The sequence below is a fragment of the Grampus griseus genome (genome assembly GCF_964374135.1).
Source record: "Grampus griseus genome assembly, chromosome: 3".
In the NCBI taxonomy this organism is placed as follows: domain Eukaryota; kingdom Metazoa; phylum Chordata; class Mammalia; order Artiodactyla; family Delphinidae; genus Grampus; species Grampus griseus.
This window is the reverse complement of record NC_139019.1, coordinates 47,236,020-47,259,437: the sequence shown is the minus strand read 5'-3', so window position 1 is coordinate 47,259,437 and position 23,418 is coordinate 47,236,020. Positions and strand designations below refer to the sequence as shown.

Sequence of the window (23,418 nt, the reverse complement as noted above, 5' to 3'; positions counted from 1 at the left end):
TTTCAGGGACCACTTGTGATGAATCTTTTAAAAGTGCAGATAATTTTATCTTACCTTTAGATTTTTCTTAAAACTGAGCTTAGGGGCTATGGGTCAGACAGCTGATGTACTGATACCAGAATATATCATTTAACTATTGGTTTGCTACCCGAAAGTTCAATAACGTGTAATGATTTGTAATTCTGCTGAGGTGAAAACTTGAATCTTGAGCCTTTGACAGTGAAATAGAGGAGAAAGTCTTTGATGAATGCCCAGAGTTGAAGCCTCTAGGGAGGGAACCAAGAGAGTGGGATAATCTCCTAACTGAGCTATCCCTGGCCCAGGACAGGCTGAGGAATCACAAAGATGAAGTGCCCGGAGCGGGCAGATAAGCCTAGACTCAGAGGTGAAGCAGCAGGTTTTTTTTTTTTTTTTTTTAAGAGCTAGAACAAACAGTTAATTCTCACTACTATCTTATTCTATTTAACTTTACACACATTTCTTTGTATGGAAACAAGAACTACACATCTAAGAAATATTCTAAATCCCGCAACAAAGTGGATATTGTGGAAGTTTATCAAAAAGTTAATGTTAATTTTAAGGTGACTTTAAAGATGTTTGGTGACAACAGGAGGATAGTTCAAAAATAAGTTAATTTGTTATACAACAAATGGCTTCTCTGTTAAAGTGTTTGGTCTTTATGAAGATAAATGAGACATATAATTTTTTTAGGCTGTCATGGGGCAAGGCAAATTTAAATTTACCTGATAAGAACCAACAGAAGTTTTCTATTGAAGCAGCAGGTTTGAGGGCCAGAGAAACTTGTCAGTCAGGGTAGTAAGCTAAAGGGCTGAAATGGGACAGTGAAGGCCTCTGTTCTTCTCTCTATATTCTTCCTTCCTCAAAGTCCTCATTTATCTGTAGGTCTTCAACTTCCCCAACTCTACCCTGCCCTTTTCATCTAATATTTTCAACCATGAGTCACCTCTATTTGGATGTTTCACTGTCAGTCAAAGGCTGCATATCCAAATTCCAACTTCTTTTGGCTTTTAGCATTTATGAGGAATAAGTCCATTGACTTGGATAATTCTGAAATACAACTATAGCATAATATTGTCCCCATAAGATACATAAACACAAACAGTAGAGAATATCAAAGTCACATTGGACATGAGATCCTAGGGGTTGGCTAGGCTCATGTACAAGCTGGATGACATTCTCTTGCATACCAGCCTCCAAGGTGGGAGTTTTAAAATTTTGCCTCATCAAAATTAGAAACATGTACATGGATCTTTGGAGTTGCTGGTAAGGAGTCAAAACCATAAATCACCCATGGAATCTATGTACCTAGGATTTTAAACCAGCTACCTTGGTGATTCTTGTCTCTAGGATCTTCCTCTTCGAATCCTATGTTCCTTGGCCAGACAGATGTTCGTTTAAAAAATATTGTTTTTCTATCATATCACTTTCTTAGATGTAGAGAATTATACTTAGCCATAGCAACACAGAGGCATGGCTGTGATATGCCAGAAACTGAACTTGTGTCCAAATATGAGAAACCATTCAGTTAGGTCCTTGCTAAAGATTTTCTTAATCTAACTTCAAACTATAATGGTGTGACTGTGAGGTGGCAGGAAATCTGTGTGCGTGTGTGTGTGTGCACGTGTGTGTGTATGCGTGTGCACGATTATAACACAAGGCATGGGGTATGGATTGTATTGGGTTGGCCAAAAAGTTCGTTTGGCTTTTTCTGTAACATCTTATGGAAAAAACCCGAACAAACTTTTTGGCCAACCCAATATCTTCCCAGACTCAAAAGGGAGAAGCAAGAATGGATAATCCTTTAACAATAAGACCTACCAGAATAGTAGGTTCAACAGCAAATTGTATAGGTTAAATTGAAAATATAAAAGTTAGCTATTATATCGAAGAGTACATACCTATAAGAAATACACATAGATAAAATGAATTGAATCCATCTTTAGGAGATGAATAACTTTTTTTTTTGTTTTTGGTTGATCTGGGTCTTAGTTGCGGCAGGTGGGCTCCTTAGTTGTAGCATGAGGTCTCCCAGTTGTGACATGTGAACTCTTAGTTGAAGCATGCATGTGGGAGCTAGTTCCCGGACCAGGGATTGAACCCAGACCCCCTGCAGTGGGAGCATGGAGTCTTATCCACTGCACCGCTTAGTTTCACTTGCTCATTCATTTATTCATTCAACAAATATCTGTGGAATGTCACTATGTGCCAAGCACTGTACCAACCAAATTTATTTATTTTTCCTGCAACTGTATTGCAACAGTATCCCTAACTGGTTTTCCTGCTTCCACTCCATACCGACACCCATTCCAATCCATTATCCACACAATGGCAAGAGTGCTGCTTAAAAAAACCTATTTAAGATCTTGACACACTCAAAACTTTTTAATACATTTGCAACAAATTCAGAGTAAAATCCAAATCCTGTGGCTCATAATGTGGCCTCAGAAGCCCCTTTCCACTCTGTATTCAACCCCATCTCCTCTTCTCTCCCTTTCATGCACCCCATTCCAGTAACGCTGGCCCCCTTCCCGTATTCCCTGGACGTGGCAAGTGTGTGTCCACCTCAGGCTTTCACATGGGCTGTTGCTCCACTGGCGTGGAAGGTTCTGCCTTAGACAGCTATCCCTCTATTCCACTCAGATTGTCTCCCCAATGTCACTTCGTCAGACAGAACTTTCCCGACCACCTGAGCCAAAACAGCATCCACTCCCTCCACCCTCCTCTCTTTCTTCTTCTACTTTTCTTCCCAGCACCCAATTACCACCTGATATATTATATATATTTTTATGTATTTTAGTTAGCTTGTCATCCCTTTCCCCACTAGGATGTCAGCTTCTGGAAATGAGAACTTTGTTTTATTTACTTCAGTATTTCAGTGATTGGAACAGTGCCTGCCACACAGTTGGTACTCATACATACTTGTTGAATAAATTAATGAATGAATATAAATTCTCTATTTCTTTGGCACATTTATTTTTTAAATACTGAAATAAAAATATTTTTCAACAGTTTCAATGAAATAGTATGGTTTTATGTTTTCCATATATTTTTATCATTTCTTCTTCACCCATACCCCAAAGAATATGATGTCCCTATTAGTGAATAGGGTTAATACAACCTCTGGGGGAACATTTCCTAATAGAACAGTGACAGTACAGACCAAGAGCCATGGAAATCAAGGCACAGATATTACAACTTTTAAGAACCTTGGCAAATAGACAGTCTTGATGGCTTAAATGCCAACAAACACAACTGAATGTAGTTGTAGTACAATCTGAAAGGCTCAAGTTGAATGTAGGAACTGAGTGACTTGGGTTTCAGCAGAGGAGTTCTTTCAAAATGACCCATCCAACTGGCTGGGAGACCTTTCAGGCAGCAGCAGAACTGCATGTAGCAGTCAGGAGTCCCCTGGGGAGCGAGGGCACCACTCCCAACTCTTCCCTACTGGGCATGATTGAGAAACACAGCTTCCAACCCCACAATATACTTGAGGCCTATGTTGCTTTCTTGCACCATAGCTTGGAACTTCCTAATATCAGTGACAAGTCAGGTGGTGATGGTGAAACTGCCCATTCTCAATGTGCTAATACTCACTTTATAAAGATGTTCTGAGGCTGAGGCAAAGCTTCTACAGGATCTTGATGGCCTTACACTTATATATGCCAAGAAGAGTATGAACAGCACTTTATTAAAATTGCTTCCACTGTGAATGTGGAAATAATTTTTTTTTCTTTTTTTTGTGGTATGCGGGCCTCTCACTGTTGTGGCCTCTCTGGTTGCGGAGCACAGGCTCGGGACGCGCAGGCTCAGCGGCCATGGCTCACGGGCCTAGCCACTCCGCGGCATGTGGGATCTTCCCGGACCGGGGCATGAACCCGTGTCCCCTGCATCGGCAGGCAGACTCTCAACCACTGCGCCACCAGGGAAGCCCTTTCCTCAGGTTTTTATGAAACTCATTCCTAGGAATGATCATTTGGATAAACTTATGAAAGGTTTCTATCCTTCTCCCCCCTCCTGAAATGTGTCTTTGCATAAATATAAATGTGAAACTCTGCTTTACATTTGGAAAGTATCCTTTTTGATTTGTGAAGGCATTAGTAAAAACCGACCAACTAAGCAATCAAACCAAAGCAAACCAAACTCCACAGGCTTTGGCAGCAGAAGGTATAGGTTCAGTTCCAAGTTCCGTCAATTACTGGCTGTGGGACACTAAACCTCTCTAGTTAAGCAAGTCACTTAGTCTCTGAAGTTTAGCTTCCTCAGCAGTAGGATGGGATTATCCATATTTGCATATCCATATGGTTCTGAGGATCAAATGAGATAATGTGACAAAGCTTTGCAAGCAGCTTTACAATGGTAAGGACTGTAATTTATTTCTTAGAAGTAGTGGGTAACTCTTTCCAAAAAGGAACTGAGTCAACTTACGATGTATTTATATAATACCATAGAATACATAGAAAATAAATGTAGAAAAATGAAATAATGCACCATTATATTCTTTATAGTTGTTAATCTATCAAACAAAAAAATAAACTAGCATTTTTTTGTGCTTATTCAACTGGGGTGCCCATGGATTTGGAAGGAAGATTGTGGTATGCTCAGGCATGGAGCTGTAGAATCCGCGTAGAATTGGAACTGTAGAATCCAACTGTAGAATCTCCCTCCTGCTTCAATTTTATTTGAGCAAGTTAAAACATTTTTACATTAAAACAAAGTTATATATTAATTTTGTTAATTGAGTGTTTACTATGTATCAGATACTGTTTTTGGAACTGGAGTACAGTGGGAAACAAGAGGTCCTTGATCTCATGGAGTTTATAGTCTAGACAGAGCAATCATTCACAACTGGATCAGGGTCAATACTCTTTATTCTGCTGAAATGCAATTCACAGGTAACCAACCTACACATAATTAAAATTAACATTTTTTTATATAATGATGAAATAAAAAGGAAGTAATTCATAATAAAGCAATATTCATTTCAAAATTTAAATAAATACCTAAGCATGATTATATCAGAAAGATATAATGAGATAGGCAAGTACTTGCATCTACTTATAAAAATTAATTTGGGGAACTTCCCTGGTGGCACAGTGGTTAAGAATCTGCCTGCCAATGCAGGGGACACGGGTTCGAGCCCTGGTCCAGGAAGATCCCACATGGCGCGGAGCAACTAAGCCCGTGCGCCACAACTACTGAGCCTGTGCTCTAGAGCCTGCGTGCCACAACTACTGAAGCCTGCGTGCCTGAAGCCCGTGTGCCTAGAGCCTGTGCTCCGCAACAAAAACCACCGCAATGAGAAGCCCGCACAATGCAACGAAGAGTAGCCCCCGCTTGCGACAACTAGAGAAAGCCTGCATGCAGCAACGAAGCCCCAATGCAGCCAAAAATAAATAAATAAAAATTAATTTGGATTGAAGAGAAGTAAAGGTAAAGTCAACTGAATATTCTTGTCATTCTTCCTTTATATTTGACATTTGAAATAAGGACTAAATAAGTATACAGCACCTTTATGCATAATTCCCATGAATTCAAGAGTTGCAGATACAGGATGACACAGATACATGTCTCAAATACCATTAGCTGCGTTGCCATTACTGATGCTCTTGTGACATGGTGAGCAAGTTTTGGTACAATCCCAAATGGGACCGGGTACGATATTCCTGGAAACTTCAGTGTGTACTCTAGCCGGCCAAAACTACTTTTTATTTTACATGTAAAACAGAGTTAGGTTCTAGGCTCAGATAATAACAAACAGGTTATTCACTTACCTGAATGTCCAGTGGACAATAAAAAGGCATGTAGAACATGGGCCAATTGTAGATTGTGTGGCCTGACTTAAGCACCAGAAGACATCTAGCTCCCCTGACCCCTGCCCACAAAAATACCAGTACTGGCCTTCCTACCTTTTAGAAGATCAGAAAACAACCTCAATGCCTAAATGCCCCAAATGCTCCCAGAAGCTGGAACCCCTTCATTTGACAACCATCATTGTAGAAGTAGAAAAGAAGAAAATAAGTAATTCTAGTTACAGGTAAGTGCTCAGAAGGAAATAAAACAGTACAAGAGTAGGGTGGGCGTGTCAGGCTTCTCTATACAGGAAGGTCAAGGAAGGCTTTTCTAAGGTTGGCAGCATTATGAACTGAGACCTGAATGGTGAGATGGAGACGGCCTTGCAAAGAGCTGAGGAAAGAACATTCCCAGCAGGGGAACCAAGCGGACTGTGAGGTTTGAATGGAAAGAGGACCACTGTGGCTGAAACATAGGTCAGAAAGGTAGAAAGCACTGGCATTTTAGGGCAGAGAGAAGGTGAGCAATTTCCCAGTTGATTTATGTGATGCTGAAAGACTGGTAGATGATCAGCTGTCTAATTTAAACTACATTTACAAAGACTGTCTTTGTGGCCTCTGATATGTAGATCATTGGGAGATACGCCTTTCCAGAAAAAGGAACTATCTTGTCTTTGGCTCATGACCAACTCTTGGGAAAATGCTCAGGAAGCAGGGCATGATGTCTTGTACCAGATCACAGTTCCACCACTGTGGCAGGCGCTGACAATCCCCAGATGGACAAGGCTCTGAAATTTCTCCTTCTGTCACTTGTGCCCCATGGGTGTCCCTTGCCAAGGACAAGCAATATTTCTTCCATGGAGTTTAGAGGTCCAAAAAAAAGAAAAAGTTCTGATAAGGATTGGAAGTAAAAAAATATCTTCATTGCTTTTTTCTGATGACAAAAGTAATACATATGTATCATCTCAGGAATTTTTGAGGCTTTCTAAAATGCAGCTAAATACATATCTAAGGCAGCAAATGCAGCAAGAGTATTAACAAAGGGTGGGAATCTGATCCTTTCCTTATCTCTTACTTATGATATCTCATCCTGAATGGTTGCTGAGGTGATGACATATGAACTTTGAACTTGTAGGCATAGAGTGGTGACCTCATTTATCCCTTTGAATAATTGCAAATCACACCGTCAATTCCTAGGGGGAAAATTCTGAGCAGCAAAATGAACTCAGAGCCCTGTGGCATAGGACTGAAAATTTCAGTCAGATCCAAAAAACAACTCAAATTCCAGGGAAAGACCACTCTACCAGAAGAACAACACAGGAAGCTGAATGGGGCTCTTTTCCAGCTCTTTGTTGTTCTTACACGCTGTCGACACTCCCTGTGGCCAAGAGCTCTTATCTAGTTTTTACATGTCCCTCCACTTGAAGAGGCTGTCCCCTCGCTTCCTTTCACTACCCACTTCTCCCAATCTTCGCCGCACCACCAGGTTCACGGTGCACTTGGAAGGACGGACAGGGATTTGCCTCTCCAGTCCAACCGGCTTTCGGTCACTAATTACACACGTTCATCGACCCTTTTGCGGAGACTGCTTGCGTGTGCGCGGGGTGGGCGAGGGTGGGCCGCGGACTCCACCCCTGGCGGTTGTGAACCTACTGCCGCTCCGCAGCAGGTCTCGGAGGAGACGCCCACCGCCCCCTCCGTGGGGCCCCGGCGGCCCCGCCCCGCAGTTCCCGTCACGTGCCGCCGCACCGCCCAATCAGCGCCTGTAGCGCGTGGGCTCGGGATTCAAACTGCGGCGCCTAGGACTCTCCGGGATCTGCGTTGGTGTGGCCGCGGCCGCCGCTGCGTGCGGGCCATGGAGCACCGCATCGTGGGGCCCGGGCCATACCGGGCCACCAGGCTGGTGAGTGTGCATACCGGGATCTGGGCGAAGCGAGGCCCCGGCCTGAGTGCCGACTGCGTACTCGTCAGTCCTCGCTTCTCCAGGGCAGGCCGGGCCCGGGTCTGGAGGCGGGACATGTTTCGGGTCGGGCGGCGGTATTCTGGACGACGCTCAAAGAAAGGCTAACCGGGCCTGGGGTCCAGCCCGTCCAGGGTGGGCGCAGCTTCGACCCCGAGACGTTGGCTGGGTTCTCGCCAATCAACGGCGCCTCCCTGTTTAAAGCGTCCGGAAGACCAGGGTGACACCCCTCTTCCCTCTCCTGTCCTCCGGAATCCAACGCCCCAGTCCGTAACTTTAGGGCCACCCGCCGCCTGGAGCGTGTCTCCGTCCCGAGTGTCACTTGTGGTGACACTTGAGGTTCTTTCTAACGGTGCCCAGAACAGAGGTGGATCGCCCTGGCCACGTTTCCGGCTCCTGACGTTTCTTTTTCTGTGAGCACCGACCTAAATGAGGAGGGTGGGCCCGGACTTAGGGTTTGAAAGAGCCTTTGCAGACCCTGGTCCAGGGTGCTGACTGTTTTCCTGGGAGAAGAGCTTTGGTAATCAGAGTTCTGAGGCGTACTTGATTTCTTTGTGACCTGGAGCAAGTGATTTTAGCGATTTCATAATGGAGTAAGTGGCGATAATTTGGTAATGTCTAGAGTAAGTTTTAGACAACTTTCTATGAAAGCTTAAAGGTGATTTGGGAGGAAAGGACTGCTCTCCTTGGTCTGTCAACACTTCTCTGGCCCCAGCTAACTTGGGAATTAGGCTCCTTGTTCTATGCACCCTAAGGGATATCCAGGAAAAGGTGAGAACAGGATGGAAGGAGTTATCGTAGTCATCTTTGCAAACAATGTACTACAGACACCCATAATGATTCATTCATTGAAAAAAAATTCAACACATATAAATTTAGGTTTTCCTTTGGACCTGCCTCTAAGAGGTATGGATGCTGGTAGCAGGGAACAAATAGGATTTTATAAAACCTCTTTTCATATCTGCTTCCACTTCACAGTTGCCTCTACCACTTGAAACCATCTGGGGTCAAGGCTATTGGTAGGTCCATCTTTTTTTTTTTTTTTTTTTAACATCTTTATTGGAGTATAATTGCTTTACAATGGTGTGTTGGTAGGTCCATCTTTAAGGATGAGATACAGGTTGTGCCTTATCAGGGACTTTCAAAAACTTTACTATTCTTTGTGGAGGGAAAATAACACTCCCCTACTGCCAATTTATTCACAGCACTAATGCAGGGGAAATAGAGAGAGACTCTGGATCTTGGGGTAACCAGTTCTCATTCTTCCAGCTTTAGACTAAAAAAATAAATTACATGATAATTGGAACTGTTTTTTAATCTCATTCACAGAATTGTTTGAAGTACCACATTTTATAAATGCAGAGTGCCTATGTGAAAGGCATTCTTGATTCTGAGTCACATTAAAATATTATCAAAGGAATTTACAAAGAAAAGTACCCTGTTCTTCAGAAGTCTTCAGTCCCCAAGAAGTGATATTTGAGTCAGATTTAGCCAAGACTGATCAAGTTAAGTAGGAAATTAAATATGTGAATAATTAATGAAAATACCTAAATATCACCAGAATTTCCTAGGTAGTCAATTCAGTTCTCAACTTTATTCTATTTGAGAATCTTGATCGTAAACTAAGATTTTTGAAAACACAGAAAACAATAGCCATTTTTTTAAGTGAATATTACAGATTTATCAGTGATCTCTGTAGTCATTACAGGTACTTTCCCCTCATTGTAAAATCTCTGTTTCCCTGAACATAATTCAGTTGTGCTTTACAGCTTTAATCAGTTAAATCATAAAGTTTGTGATTAGTCCTCTGTACTTATCTGCCCCAGCTTGCCTTTCCTCCCTGGCTCCCAGCTTAGCATTTCCATCTTCTCCCAACATCATCCTCAACCTAATCTTCAGGAAAAGCTTGGGAAAAACCTATTGGTACACAAAGAGCAGGCGTTTACTTCCTCCTTTCATGGCTCACTATACTTTCTCAAACCATGTACAGCTCCATTTTCTAAGACACCAAAGTCTTATCTGAAAATAGCATTTTATGAACTAGGTAAATTTCTATGCCCAAAATAAAATGACAGACACTGTAAGTCAATTCATGGTGAATATGGAAGCTAATTAGCAACTTATTCATCTTCACTGAAATAGCTTTCATTTTAACCCACATATGAAATAGTTCATTAGTTAAAAAGAAATAATGAGAGGGCTTCCCTGGTGGCAGAGTGGTTAAGAATCCACCTGCCAATGCAGGGGACACGGGTTCAAGCCCTGGTCCGGGAAGGTCCAACATGCCACGGAGCAACTAAGCCTGTGCGCCATAACTACTGAGCCTACGCTGTAGAGCCCACGAGCCACAACTACTGAGCCCACATGACACAACTACTGAAGCCTGTGCGCCTAGAACCCGTGCTCTGCAACAAGAGAAACCACGACAATGAGAAGCCCTTGCACCGCAACGAAGAGTAGCCCCCGCTCACCACAACTAGAGAAAGCCCGTGCGCAGCGATGAAGACCCAACACAGCCAAAAATAAATTTAAAAAAAAGAAAAAGAAAAAGAAATAATGAGAAAGACAATTGCTTTTTCTGAAACTGCTTAAATCTACTGATCCTTTCTTTGAACTTAGTTCTGAGTTGTCTGTATCTTCTGATGCAACTAGTAAACTTTAAAAGACTTACAGCCATCATTGAATCTGAGAGTTTGAATGGACTCTAAAGATTATGTAGTCCAATTCCCTCATTTTATTGAGGTGTAAAGGGGTGAACTGACTTGACCAAGTTCACACTGCCAGTATGTGGCAAGTACATCTAGATCTAGCGTTCGTTTGCCTCTGAAGTCCCTGGCCAGGTGCTATATCATAATACTTTTGATATTAAGAAGTAAAGAAATGGAATAAATATTCAAGAGAAAAGAATAGGAAGCACATTTCAACACTCAGTATTTGTCACGTTAAGCAAAAATAGTTGTATGATTTTTTTAATATAAATTTATTTATTTTTATTTTTATCTTTGGCTGTGTTGGGTCTTTGTTGCTGCATGCTGGCTTTCTCTAGTTGCGGCGAGTGGGGTCTCCTCTTCCTTGTGGTGCGTGGGCTTCTCATTCTCTTGTTGCGGAGCACTGACTCTAGGCGCATGGCCTTCAGTAGTTGTGGCACGGGGGCTCGGCAGTTGTGGCTTGCGGGCTTTAGAGCGCAGGCTCAGTAGTTGTGGAGCATGGGCTTAGTTGCTCCGCGGTATGTGGGATCTTCCTGGACCAGGGCTCGAACACCGTGTCCCCTGCATTGGCAGGTGGCTTCTTAACCACTGCGCCACCAGGGAAGCCCCAGTTGTATGATTCTTTATGCCTTAAACTAGGGGTTTGAAATAAACAAAAAATGTTTTTTAATCACAAAACAAATCTGTTTTGTCCCCTTTGCTATAAAGATTGTCTCGTAATACGTCGTTGAAACAATCACATTCTCAAGCTCTATCTAGTTCTTTGTTGACGTAGGATATTTTCTTTCTAAATGTTACTGAGGATAGTGAGTTATTTTAAAGGTAACTTTTTCTTTCTTGGCAGAGTAGCCAAATAATGACTGAATTATTTTTGGAAATACGTGGGAGCAGAGATCACGGTCCTTGCTAGGTTTTGAAAATCTAAAGTGTCTCATGGATTGAGTAAATATCCTAATGTTAAATGCTATTAAAAATCAAAATAAATAAATTAAAAATTCTTTTTATGAGTTTTTCTAAAAAAGAGATATGAGGCTTTGATAAGGATGTCTTCTTAGAAAATTTCTAGTGTAAAATGAAAACTAGCTATCACCAGAATAGCTAAAAAACCAATCAGAATCCTAATAGATTTTTTCCTCCCTGTGTGGGGATGCATTGAGTAGAAAGCTCATACAGAAGAGTAAAAGTGGAGGAATTAAAAGGTTTTAAAAAAGATGACTATAGGTGACTTTGACCTACCAGAAATTTAAATTTAGTATTAATAGACTGTAATCACACCAGTGTAGTATTGTTTAGGAATAGACAAACAGCTCAGTGGGATTAAAAAAAAAAGAGTTCAGAAACAGAATCAAGGACTTCCCTGGTGGTGCAGTGGTTAAGAATTTGCCTGCCAGTGCAGGCGAGCCCGGGTTCGAGCCCTGGTCCAGGAAGATACCACATGCCACGGAGCAGCTAAGCCCGTGCACCACAACTACTGAAGCCCGCGCACCTAGAGCCTGTGCTCCTCAACAAGAGAAGCCACCGCAATGAGAAGCCCACGCACTGCAACAAAGAGTAGCCCCTGCTCGCCACAACTAGAGAAAGCCTGTGTGCAACAATGAAGGCCCAATGCAGCCAAAATAAATAAATAAAATTAATTAAAAAACAAACAAAAAACCAAAATAAAAAGTTAAAAAAAATAATAAAGTAAAACATTAACAGTTTCAAAGTTCGTTCATAGCTAGCTATTAAAAAAAAAAGAAAGAAACAGAATCAAGAAAGGTAGTATGTAAGGTAGCTTACTATTTCAGTTTAGTGAGAGAAGGGTAGCATAATTGACTCTCCATTTGGGAGAAAATAGAGTTGGAGATCTCCTCCCCACAACATAAAAAATTTCAGTTGAAGATTCAGATATTAAAATCCCTGTAAAATATTAAAAGAAAAATTTGATAAGTATTTTTAATATCTCAGGATAGGGAAACTTTCCCAATTGAGGGAGTAAACCCTGAAGCTATAAAGATAAGAAGATATATTTGTTTTCTTAAAACAATATAATCATCAGTGAAACCTTTATATAGCTAGAGACCAAATAAACAAATTGATAAGTCAGGGGAAAACATTTCTAATATATTTGAAAAAGGATTAATATTCCCTATTTATATTCATTCAATACGTATTTATTAAACACATGTACTGTATGTCAGGCACTGTCCTCAGTTGTGGGGATACTGAACTGAGCAAAATAGAGTAACTTTCCTGACTTCTGTGCACTTAGATTCAAATTCTAGATTTAAACAGTTCTTAAAATTAAGTAAAAGATAGAGAAAGACAACCCAGAAGAAAAATGGCAAGTCTCAAATGAAGAAATAAAAATGACTGAAGATAAAGGCAGGAAAATACAAACAAAATATAAAGATACCATTTCTTGTGTGTAGATTGGCAGACAAAAGAATGATAATATCTAGGAATGGCCAGAGGTAAGGCAGCAGGCTCATACAGCATTGCTGGGAGTGTGAATTGCTACAACTGGTTTAAATAAGCTGATACCCTTTAGAAATCTGTTCTCAAAAATAAATAAATAAAAGGATTGATACATTAGGTTATGTAAACAAGGATATACTTGTGAAACAACAAACTGGAAACAGCTGCATGCCCATTAGTTGGAAAATGGTTGAATAAATTATGGAACTCATTCATTCATAAAATGGGCTATATCTATAGGTACTGACACAAAAATATCCTGGTATGTTTAATGCAAAAACAAGTTGTAGGATAATATGTACAATATGGTTGATCTCATTTCTTCAAAAAGGAAGCAAACAGCGACAGTGATAATAAACAAAATACATACATACAAAGGGAAGGATTCTATATATGTGTATGTATGATTAATAGATATGTGGGATTGGAGAGAGACAGGGCAGAGTCTTTTGTATATATTTCTGCATTTAATTTGTTACAGTGTGCATTATTCTGTAATTAAAGTGACAGTAGAGGAACTGCTAACCAGCTTGAGTCAAATAACAGGCATATTTACTTATATTTTGAAATATTGGGCCCCAGAGAGCCATATCTTCATTCTTTTATTAAGTAATGCATAAAGTACTATGCATTAAATTTATCAATCAACCTAAAATAAATAAAACTCTTTTTTTTATTAACTCTTCTTTCCTCCCCATCTCCCAACATATATTAATCAGGAGTGAAATGCAAGGTTGGTGTCAGCAGAGAATTGAAAAAAAGACCCAAACAGCTAATGTTTAAAAATATGTGGAAATTGTTTAAAGCTATGTTGAAGTTTGTAGGTTCTTGTTATAATGAAATGACCACTCGAGAAGGAGAGCATAGAGTAGGTTTCCAGATCTTATTATGAGACTAAATACCTGAGTGACATGTGCCAACTTGCCTGTCCTCTTTGGATCTTAATTTTGCCCCAAAGTTTCCTTCTAGCTCCAGAATAGATTGAACCTGTAATTTGTTTCAAGAGATTATCCTGGGAATTTTATATATTCTCCTTATGCTTGAGGAATGCCTTATCTTTTACAGAGGGCTTTCGTAAGCATGATCTCACGAGAGACGTCACAGTAACTTGGTGAGGGAGGTGGGTAGAGAGTGAACTTAAATCAACATTCATGGACTCTTCCTGGGCTCTCTTTCTGCTGTTCATTATTTCATTCTAGCCAGTTTGCCCTGCTTCTCCTCTGTTTACATTCAAGTCCCTCTTTCATCCACTCACTTTGTTTCTTCTTCGGCTACCCTCCTTAATCTCTTCCACATTCAGTTTACCAGCACAATCAGCTAGTTCATATTTATCAACTTTCAGGTTGGTAATTTAAAATTGTGGATTGCTCTCAAGGAAGATTTTAATATATGAGTGTGTGTGTGTGTGTGTATGTGTATGTGTGTTTTGTTTTTAACCCTTTATTCTGCATAACATGTACAGAAAAGCACACAAATTATAGGCGTACAACTCAGTGCATTTTTACAATGTGAGCACCCCATTTAACCAATGCCCACATCAAGAAATATGACATTACCAGCAGCCCAGATGTCCCTCCGCGCCTCCCAGTCTCTACCACTACTTTGATTTCTAATACCATGGATTAGCTTTTGTCTGCTTTTAAACTTTATGTAAATACAATCATATAGTACTTTTCACATCTGGCCTTCTTATATCAATTATATTTTATCTATGTTATTCATCTATGTTATTGCATGTAGCAATAGTTCATTCTCATTGCTATGCAGCATTCCATTGCATGAATCAATTTATCTGTTCTTATGTTGGTGGATATTTGGGTTGTTTTTGTCTATTAAGATAGTGCTATTATGAGCAGGGTGGCTTTTGGTGAACATATTTCTGTGGCATATATACTTAAGAATGGAATTGCTGGGTTATACAGTGTGCATATAATTTCCAGTTGTTCCACGTTCCCTTGGTAACACTTAGTATATTGCCTTTTTCATTTTAGCCATTCTGTAGGCATGTAGTGGTATTGCATTATAGATTTCTTTTGCATTTCACTGCTAATTAATGAGATTGAATATCTGCATATGTTATGGTAAATTTGGAGGTTCTTTTATGTGAAGTGCCTGTTTGTTTTCCCATTTTTGTATGGAGTGTCTGTCCTTTCTTGATCTGAATTTTTTGTTTTGTTTTAGAAATTCTGGTTATAGGTTATCTTACTCTACAGCTTGTATTGTTTTTGTGTGTGTATGGTTTTTTTTTTTTTTGCGGTACGCGGGCCTCTCACTGTTGTGGCCTCTCCCGTTGCGGAGCACAGTCTCCGGACGCGCAGGCTCAGCGGCCATGGCTCACGGGCTCAGCCTCTCCGTGGCATGTGGGATCTTCCCGGACCGGGGCACAAACCCATGTCCCCTGCATTGGCAGGCGGACTCTCAACCACTGCGTCACCAGGGAAGCCCTGTGTGTGGTTTTAAGAAAGTTAAAAAGAAAAAGTTTAAATCTGGACCAACTTAATTTGGAGCATGGCTTATAGTAGTGTCAAATGAAGTAGAAAGATTGATATGCATAGGACAAAAAGATGTTTGAGTTTGGCCAGGAGAAAGACATGACTGGGAGTCAAAGTAGAATTAAGTTGAATAAGGTTAGGGGGTAGTTAAAAAAAAAAAATAAGGAAAGTGAAAGACCAGTTAGGCGTTTGCTTGTTGAGTACCAACTGTGTGTTTGTTGTGTCTGGTGCTGTACATCCAGGGTGCCTGCTTGCACAGACCCTACCTGGGCCCTTGAAGCACCTGGTGTTGTATACTCAGGAATGATTATTGTGGCTGAGAAAGTTAGCCATCAAAGGGAGAAGAGAAATGGGACAACAGGTGCAGAGGTGATTGGGCAGTAGAGCATATGAAGAGAAACCTGGAAGAAGAGGCCTGGTTGGAAGAGACGATAAGGAACCAGTGTTGGGCAAAATAAAAAGAATATGCTGAGGTCAGAACTATCACTGAAAGAAAAAGGTGAAATCAGAAGAGCTGATTTCAGTAGGAAGGTAGGTGAAAAATAAGGCTCAGAGTCTGTTAAGTGATAGACTTGCAAGAGGAGCATAAGAGGAGAGAGAATGGTTATGAGAGTAAGACTCTGAGTTTTCGGGACTTTTAGAAGGAATGGTGGGAAGACGAGGGTCCTAAGAAAATGTTGGAGTAATTATGCAGGAAGAACACCATATGTGAACATTTCATTTAATTTAGGGATGGCTGATGATGGCTTGGATGTCTAGATTTTATTTTTTTAATTAATTAATTTACTTATCTTTGGCTGTGTTGGGTCTTCGTTGCTGCACGCGGGCTTTCTCTGGTTGCGGCGAGCGGGGGCTACTCTTCTATTGTGGTGCGTGGGCTTCTCATTGCGGTGGCTTCTCTTGTTGTGGAGCATGGGCTCTAGGCACGCGGGCTTCAGTAGTTGTGGCTCATGGGCTCTAGAGTGCAGGCTGAGTAGTTGTGGTGCACGGGCTTAGTTGCTCCGCAGCATGTGGGATCTTCCCCGACCAGAGCTCGAACCTGTGTCCCCTGCATTGGCAGGCGGATTCTTAACCATTTGCACTACCAGGGAAGTCCCCTTAAGGCAGTCTTTTAAATGGAAAAACTGCATTCATTGTCTTAAATATTTGGGATGTAATAACCTTGTAAAAAACTCAATCGATCACTAAATACATTCCTCTCTTTTTGCCCCTAGTGGAATGAAACAGTTGAGCTTTTTCGCACCAAGATGCCGTTACGGAAACATCGGTGTCGTTTCAAAAGTTATGAACGTTGCTTCACAGCGGCCGAAGCTGTGGATTGGCTACACGAGCTGTTGAGGCGCAGCCAAAACTTTGGCCCCGAAGTGACCCGCAAACAAACGGTCCAGCTGCTAAAAAAATTCCTGAAGAATCACGTTATTGAAGACATCAAGGGAAAATGGGGCCAGGAAGACTTTGAAGACAACCGTCACTTGTACAGGTAATGGCAACAAGTCAGCCCCGAAGGGGAGGAGTTTGGGGAGGACCAGTGGGTCTGGTCAGTCTATTGAAACTTCCTCATGTGAAAGAGCTTACTTGTCCGTGGGCGTGATGCTTCAACTTGTGATTTGTTGGGTGGAGAACTGAATCTGCTGCTACAGCAAAATTGATTACAGTTTTTCTTGGTGCTCTCTTCTTCATAGAGCACCCCTTAAGTAGTCTTTTGTTGCAGTGGCTTTTCAGTGAGGAAGACTTTTTGTGCCTTTTGCACACTGGGAGGATGGCTATAGTAGCTTAGTACCTCTCCTGGGGAACATGAAAGGGTGAAACAGTAGTTCTGTCTTGCACCTTTCTGAGCAGTGTGAAGGTGTGTATTCAGGGGGTTAGTGGCAGAGGCATCTGATCTTTAAGTGGAGCTCAGGTCTATAATGAAGAGTTGTACTAGAATTCCCCGATGTCTCAGATTAACCCTGCAGTGCATGTCTACTTTTCCCTAAACATTTTTGCTCGTGTTTTAGTGCTGTTTTATGATTGCTCACTTACTACCCAATAATCTGAGGGTAAGGATGTCTCTCTGCTGACACTTCTGTCCTCACTGCATGCTAGACTGTTTCATTGCTGGAGGTGGAGGAGACCTGCCTAGGATTCAGGGAATGGGAGAATACTAAAGAGGAATGAAGTCACACGAGTCCAGAAAAGAGGAATTGTTGAGCTATCTACAGAGAGGGCTACCAAAGTGCTAAGAACCTGAGAGGTATTAAATGAAGAAACGAAGATGATGGGCCCTTAATATTTGCTGCCTTTTACTCCAACAGAAGAATAAGGAATTCTCTTACAGCACATTCAGCGAGGCATTTTGGGGCCACGGGGGCACCTGGGTTTGAGCAGAGAAAACGTGACTGTTTCCTATCTGAGTCATTTCTTTGGTTCCTTTGGGGACTAGAGGCTGAGAAAGGCTGCAGAGCAAGGGGAGGGTGGTCACCAGCACCAAGGCTAAGGCCAGACAACTTTGTATGTTTAGGATCTAACTTCGTCACGGAATTCCATCAGCAATCTCCCTCTTCTAGATGTCAAGGTTGTCAGCTGGACAATTAGTTGTCTCTCCATTTGGCAGTTATCTCTAGCTTGCTGATCCAACTTTTAATTAGAATCTTGGGTGACTTTAGCCTGTTCTGAGACCACAGTGCTTATTAGTATCAGGCAGTGGAAACTCTATCCTTGGTTCCAAATGCTGTACTTCACTGGGGATTCTTTTTTTTTTTTTTAATTGCCTGTGTTTTTTTAATTGAAGTATAAGTTAATTTACAATATTATATTAGTTTCAGATGTACAGCATCTTACTAAGTTCTTACTTAGAACTTTCTTAGACCTTAGTTCTAAGGTCTAAGAAAGGAACTGATACCAACAACACCTGTGATGTGCCAGACTCATTGCACAGTCGTCATTGAACTCAGCACCTGTAGATGTTGGTGGTATTATCTTGATCTTAAAGATCAGGAAATTAATGAGGCCAAAGTTACTGACTTGTCCAAAGTTACTCAGGTAGTAGTAAGAGTCAGGATTTAAACTGAGGTCTCTATCTCTGAAGCCTGTGTTCTTGTGGCATGTCAGACTGCCTCCATTGCCATGGCATGAGGTTGACTAGCTTATTAAATAAACTAATGACCGAATGAGTAAACAGAATCATAAACCAGAAATATTCAGTGTAGTCAACACACGTTCATATATTCACAGAATTCCAGTAATGTATAAAGTACTATGTAATAGATATTAAATGATCAGCTGTCTTCTCAAATAAAGGAGGTAAGGTAAACATAATCAGCTTAAACACTTACATAAATATAGCAGGGGATAGGTGGTTTCCTGGGTCTGTGAATTACAGAAAGGCATAGTTAGAGAAAGCAACATGAAATATAAAGACTCTTAGAGTATTTTTTAAAGACAGAAATTACACACACACCACAGGAGAATTTTATAACAGAAATGATGAGTGAAGCTTTTATTTTGGAATGTGTCAAATCTTATTTTTAGTTTAAAAACATGTCATATTTGCTGTGTGACTGCATTTACATTTGTTAACTATGATTTTATTTTTCAAGAATCCAAGAGTTAAGTATAGAAAGTAGGGGGAAATAGTGAATTTTTGTGTGTAAGAAAGGAAAGTGAGATCCTAATATCTGAATGTCCCTAACAGAGGAGATTTTGCAGAGAAGGGCCCAGAGCTATTTACTGAACCACTCTTTGCTGTTAGTAACATGGGTGACTAGAAAGAGAGCTGGACTGGCTGCCAGTGGAGACAATTTTCGATTTCACTAAAGGGTCCTCATAGTCGAGCCATATGCTGTCATCTGTGTCTAACAAAGCTTCGTGGCCCCAGACTTTGGATGAAGAGAACCAGTGATACTACCTTGTATTTTTATAAGAAATTTCAGTTTATGAAGCAATTCTTTATGATCTCATTTGATCTTCGTGACAACCCCGTATGGTAGACAGGGTGGATAGTTCATCCTCAGAGAACTAGACAGTTGTCTCTTTGAAACCTCTAAACAAAACATCAGTAAATTCCATGGGGATCATTGAATTGGCCCATTTATGTATGGGAACAGACAGTTACCTAGGATTATTTAAACCTAATGAAGTGGGTTATATAGAAATAGAGGTGTGTATTATGATCATTGCTTGTTTTGGACTATTAAATGAGGAAAGTGTTTGGCCGGCTTTAGATCTTTAGCAGGATGGGTCCTTGGTCTGGAGCCTCCACCGGGCCCTTGCCCTGTTCTTACTACTGATGCTAGCTCTGGTATGCAGTTGTAACCACGGTGTTCATGGCTTACGGATAGAAATTCACTGGCTCGGGTGTAGTGCTTGTGATCTAATGTGCAGGGAACCATTTTCTTTTTATTTTCCTTCTTCTTCCTGTGCCTTTTTTTCTTTCCTTCTCTATTTCTTTCTCTGTTTATACCACTTTATGTGTATGACTGGCATGTTCCCACTTCTTTCCCCTTTTCTTTTCCTTCTACTTCATTTCTCTCTCCTTTTCTTTCTGTCTTTTCCCTCATATTTGCTTTTTTTCTGGCTTATTTCCAAAATGTTTAATTTGAACCTAAAATTTGTTATGTAGATTTTGTCAGCTTTCTTGAACGTGACTTTCACTGTTCTTTATTTAAAAAGCAGGAGTCATGCTACCTAGTTTTAAGACTTACTCTATAAAATCACAGTAATGAAGACTGGTGTTGGTGAAGGGTTGGATGGACACTTGGGTCAGTGGAACAGAACAGAGTCCAGAAACACACACAAACATGGCCAGTTGATTTTTGACGAAGATGTAAAGGTAACTTAAAGGGAAAAGATCAGTCTTTTTGGCAAATGATGTTGGAACAATTAGAAGGCAGCTATGCTTACCACTATACCACCAATGCTCACAATGTTGGGACAGTTGGACATCTGTTCATCTACATGCAAAAAAATGAACCTCAACCTAAACCTAATTTTTTAATACAGAAATTCATTCATAGAATTCAATGTAAAACTAAAAAAATTTTAGAAAAACAGAAAATCTTTATGCCCTGGGGTTAGGCAAGGAGATTTTAGACATGACACCAAAAGCATGATTTATAAAAGAAAAAACATGATAAATTGGACTTCATCAAAATTAAAAACTTTTGCTATGTGAAAGGCACTGTTAAGAGGATGAGAGGACAAGCGAATGTTGGGGAGAAAATACTGGTAAATCGCATATATGACAGTGAACTGGTATCAAGAATATATAAAGAATTCACAAAACTCAACTGTAAGAAAACAAACAACAAATAATAGATTTGAAAAGACACTTCATCAAAGATATAAAGATGCTTCATCAAAGATATACAGACAGTAAATAAGCACCTGAAAAGATGTTTAACATTATTAGCACTAGGGAAATGCAAATTAAAACCATGGTGAGATACCACTGCATATCTAGTAGAATGGCTAAAATAAGAATACTAATAACGCCAAAATCAAGAGAGGATGCAGAGCAATTGGAAATCTCCTCCATTGATGGTGGGAAGCCTAGATTGTTAGTCACTTTGGAAAACAGTTTGGCAGTCTCTTTTAAAGTTAAACATGTACTTATATATGACTTCATATTCCTGCTCCTGGGCGTTTACCCTGGAGAAATGAAAGCTTATGTTCACACAAAAACTTGTATGTGAATATATATATTTTTAACATCTTTATTGGAGTATAATTGCTTTACAATGTTGTGTTAGTTTCTGCTGTATAACAAAGTGAATCATCTATACATATACATATATCCCCATATCCCCTCCCTCTTGAGCCTCCCTCCCACCCTCCCTATCCCACCCCTCTAGGTGGTCACAAAGCACTGAGCTGATCTCCCTGTGCTATGTGGCTGCTTCCCACTAGCTATCGATTTTACATTTGTTAGTGTATATATGTCAATACTACCATCTCACTTCATCCCAGCTTACCCTTCCGTACCTAAATATTTATAGCATCTCTGTTAATTCAAATGTTCCTATGGGTGAATGGATAAACACTGAACATCTATATGGAACGCTTCTGTGCATATCCAGTGCAGTGGGAGGTGTGACTAAGTCAGAGCAGGAGGGAGGTTTTTTGTGAATAATTGAATTGTTCTGTTTGTTGATTGTGATGGTGGTTTTACAAAGTGTATATGTGTGTTAAAATTGATAGAGCAGTACACACACACACACACACACACACACACACACACACAAGAAAAAAAGAATAAATTTTACTATATGCTAATAACATTTTTTTAATGCTGGAGATTTGAAAAATCTCTATTTTTACCTCTAGTGAAAGAAATCCTAATTTACATTGATTGAGGTATATGGCCCTTCAGTCATTTTCTGTGGCTCCGGGAAAAAGTCTTTATTATTACCCTATAGGTCTTTTGAAGGGACCAATAGGAACTTCTTCAAGTTAATGGACTATTGGCTCCCTCTAGTGGACACCTTTTGTTTTTTATAGTAAAGCTTAAAATTGTGATTGTGAGTTTTGTTTTTCTTTTGTTTTTATTCATTTAAAGTCCTGAGTTTTTATCCTGTGATAGTTGGATAAATTTTGTACATTTCCTATGCATCAGTTTTTTTCATCTATAAGATGACAGCGCTGGACTAGATCTTTAAGGTCTTTTTCCATTCTAAACTTTTATGGTTCCAAATATTGAGTACATATCATAGATGTTTTCCAAGCCCTAGGCGATGAAGAAGATATGAAAGAAATGTAACATTCTTTTCCTCCCTAATTTTGCAATCTCTTTTGAGAGAGAGTATGCATATATAAAAAAGATATGTAGCAGAACCAAGGCAGCATTGAATTAATTAACCAAAATGAACCTGTAACAAAAGCTTAGAGGTACTACACTGGCAGTCCTTGGGTTGACACAGCTGTTTTGTTTAACTGGCATTGTGTTTTTAATCATTGAAATTTTTTTCTCATTTTTGTTTTTCAATTTTGTGTATTTTGTGAAGGTAATACATTCATGTGTTTCAAAATTTACAAAGTACAAAAGAGTATATACAATAAAAATTTCCCTTCTACTTTGCTCCCCCAGGTGGGGTTCAGGCCTTGAACTTGCATTGAAGCTTTCTTATTTTTATTATTTATTCTCAAGTTGTGTTGTTCTTTTTAATACCTTAAATGCTAGTTTGTCCTGGATGAGAAGAAGCTGAATAACTTTCAAATGCACAATAGAAATAGAGTGGGGGGTAGAGGGGGAAGAGCAGGATAGAAAATAGTTTATTCTTACTTTTTCCCATGTAAAGGCTTAAGCAAAAAAAATATAGAAAAGTCACAATGTTAACAGTAGTTATTTCTGGATAGAGGGCTTAAAGACAGCATAAATTATTTTCTCTCTTCTTAATTTTACACATTGAGTACATATTGCTTTTATTTTCAATTTTTAAAATCATTCCAGTAAAAGAGTAATCAATAAATTGTATTGTTTGGAAGTTTACAATGATAGGATGACTTCTTCTGGGCACCTCTGCTCCATACCAGTACCCCACTTGCTTCTGGATACTGTGGACTAAGAATGCTGCCTGCCATTACCAGTAAACAAAGGATGTTGCAGCCATCGAGCAATCAGCCACTGCAGCCACCTTGTTGAGCCCTGAGGGGACTCAGGATGGGAGAGCACAGGATACTGGCCCCAGATAGCTAAGGTGCATGTCAAAGGGATGATTTCAGTGAGCCCAGACTCTTGCATCTTCCCATACATAGAAAAGCGCCAAGTTAATTAACTTGAGATATGTGGTTTTCTTTAATTAATCTTTTGATGTTCCCACTATCTGGACTTTGTTACAAAACTCCTATATATCTTGGCTCTCCCCTTACCTCTTCAGAGCAGTTTCTCAGAGCTATCTGAGAGGCTGCCTTCCAGGCTTGAACTCCTGAGAAAGTTCGCCAAATAATACATGATTCTGAAGTTTTAGGTCGTCCATTTTTTTCAGTCGACAGTAGTAAAAATTCATCCGGAAGAG

General features: G+C 40.2%; 1 protein-coding gene across 3 annotated transcripts in view; it reads left to right on the top strand.

Moving 5' to 3' along the window:
* Positions 1-7,665: 7,665 nt before the first annotated feature.
* The window catches only part of DEPDC1B (DEP domain containing 1B), a gene marked incomplete at both ends in the record, with an annotated part of 107,028 nt that continues 91,275 nt past the window's right edge, over positions 7,666-23,418 (top strand). For all 3 annotated transcript variants that reach the window (XM_082652094.1, XM_082652093.1, XM_082652092.1), the window contains 2 exons: positions 7,666-7,713; positions 16,642-16,907. In XM_082652094.1, coding sequence (XP_082508220.1) covers positions 7,666-7,713; positions 16,642-16,907 — 314 coding nt within the window. The remainder of the gene's footprint in view (positions 7,714-16,641; positions 16,908-23,418) is intronic.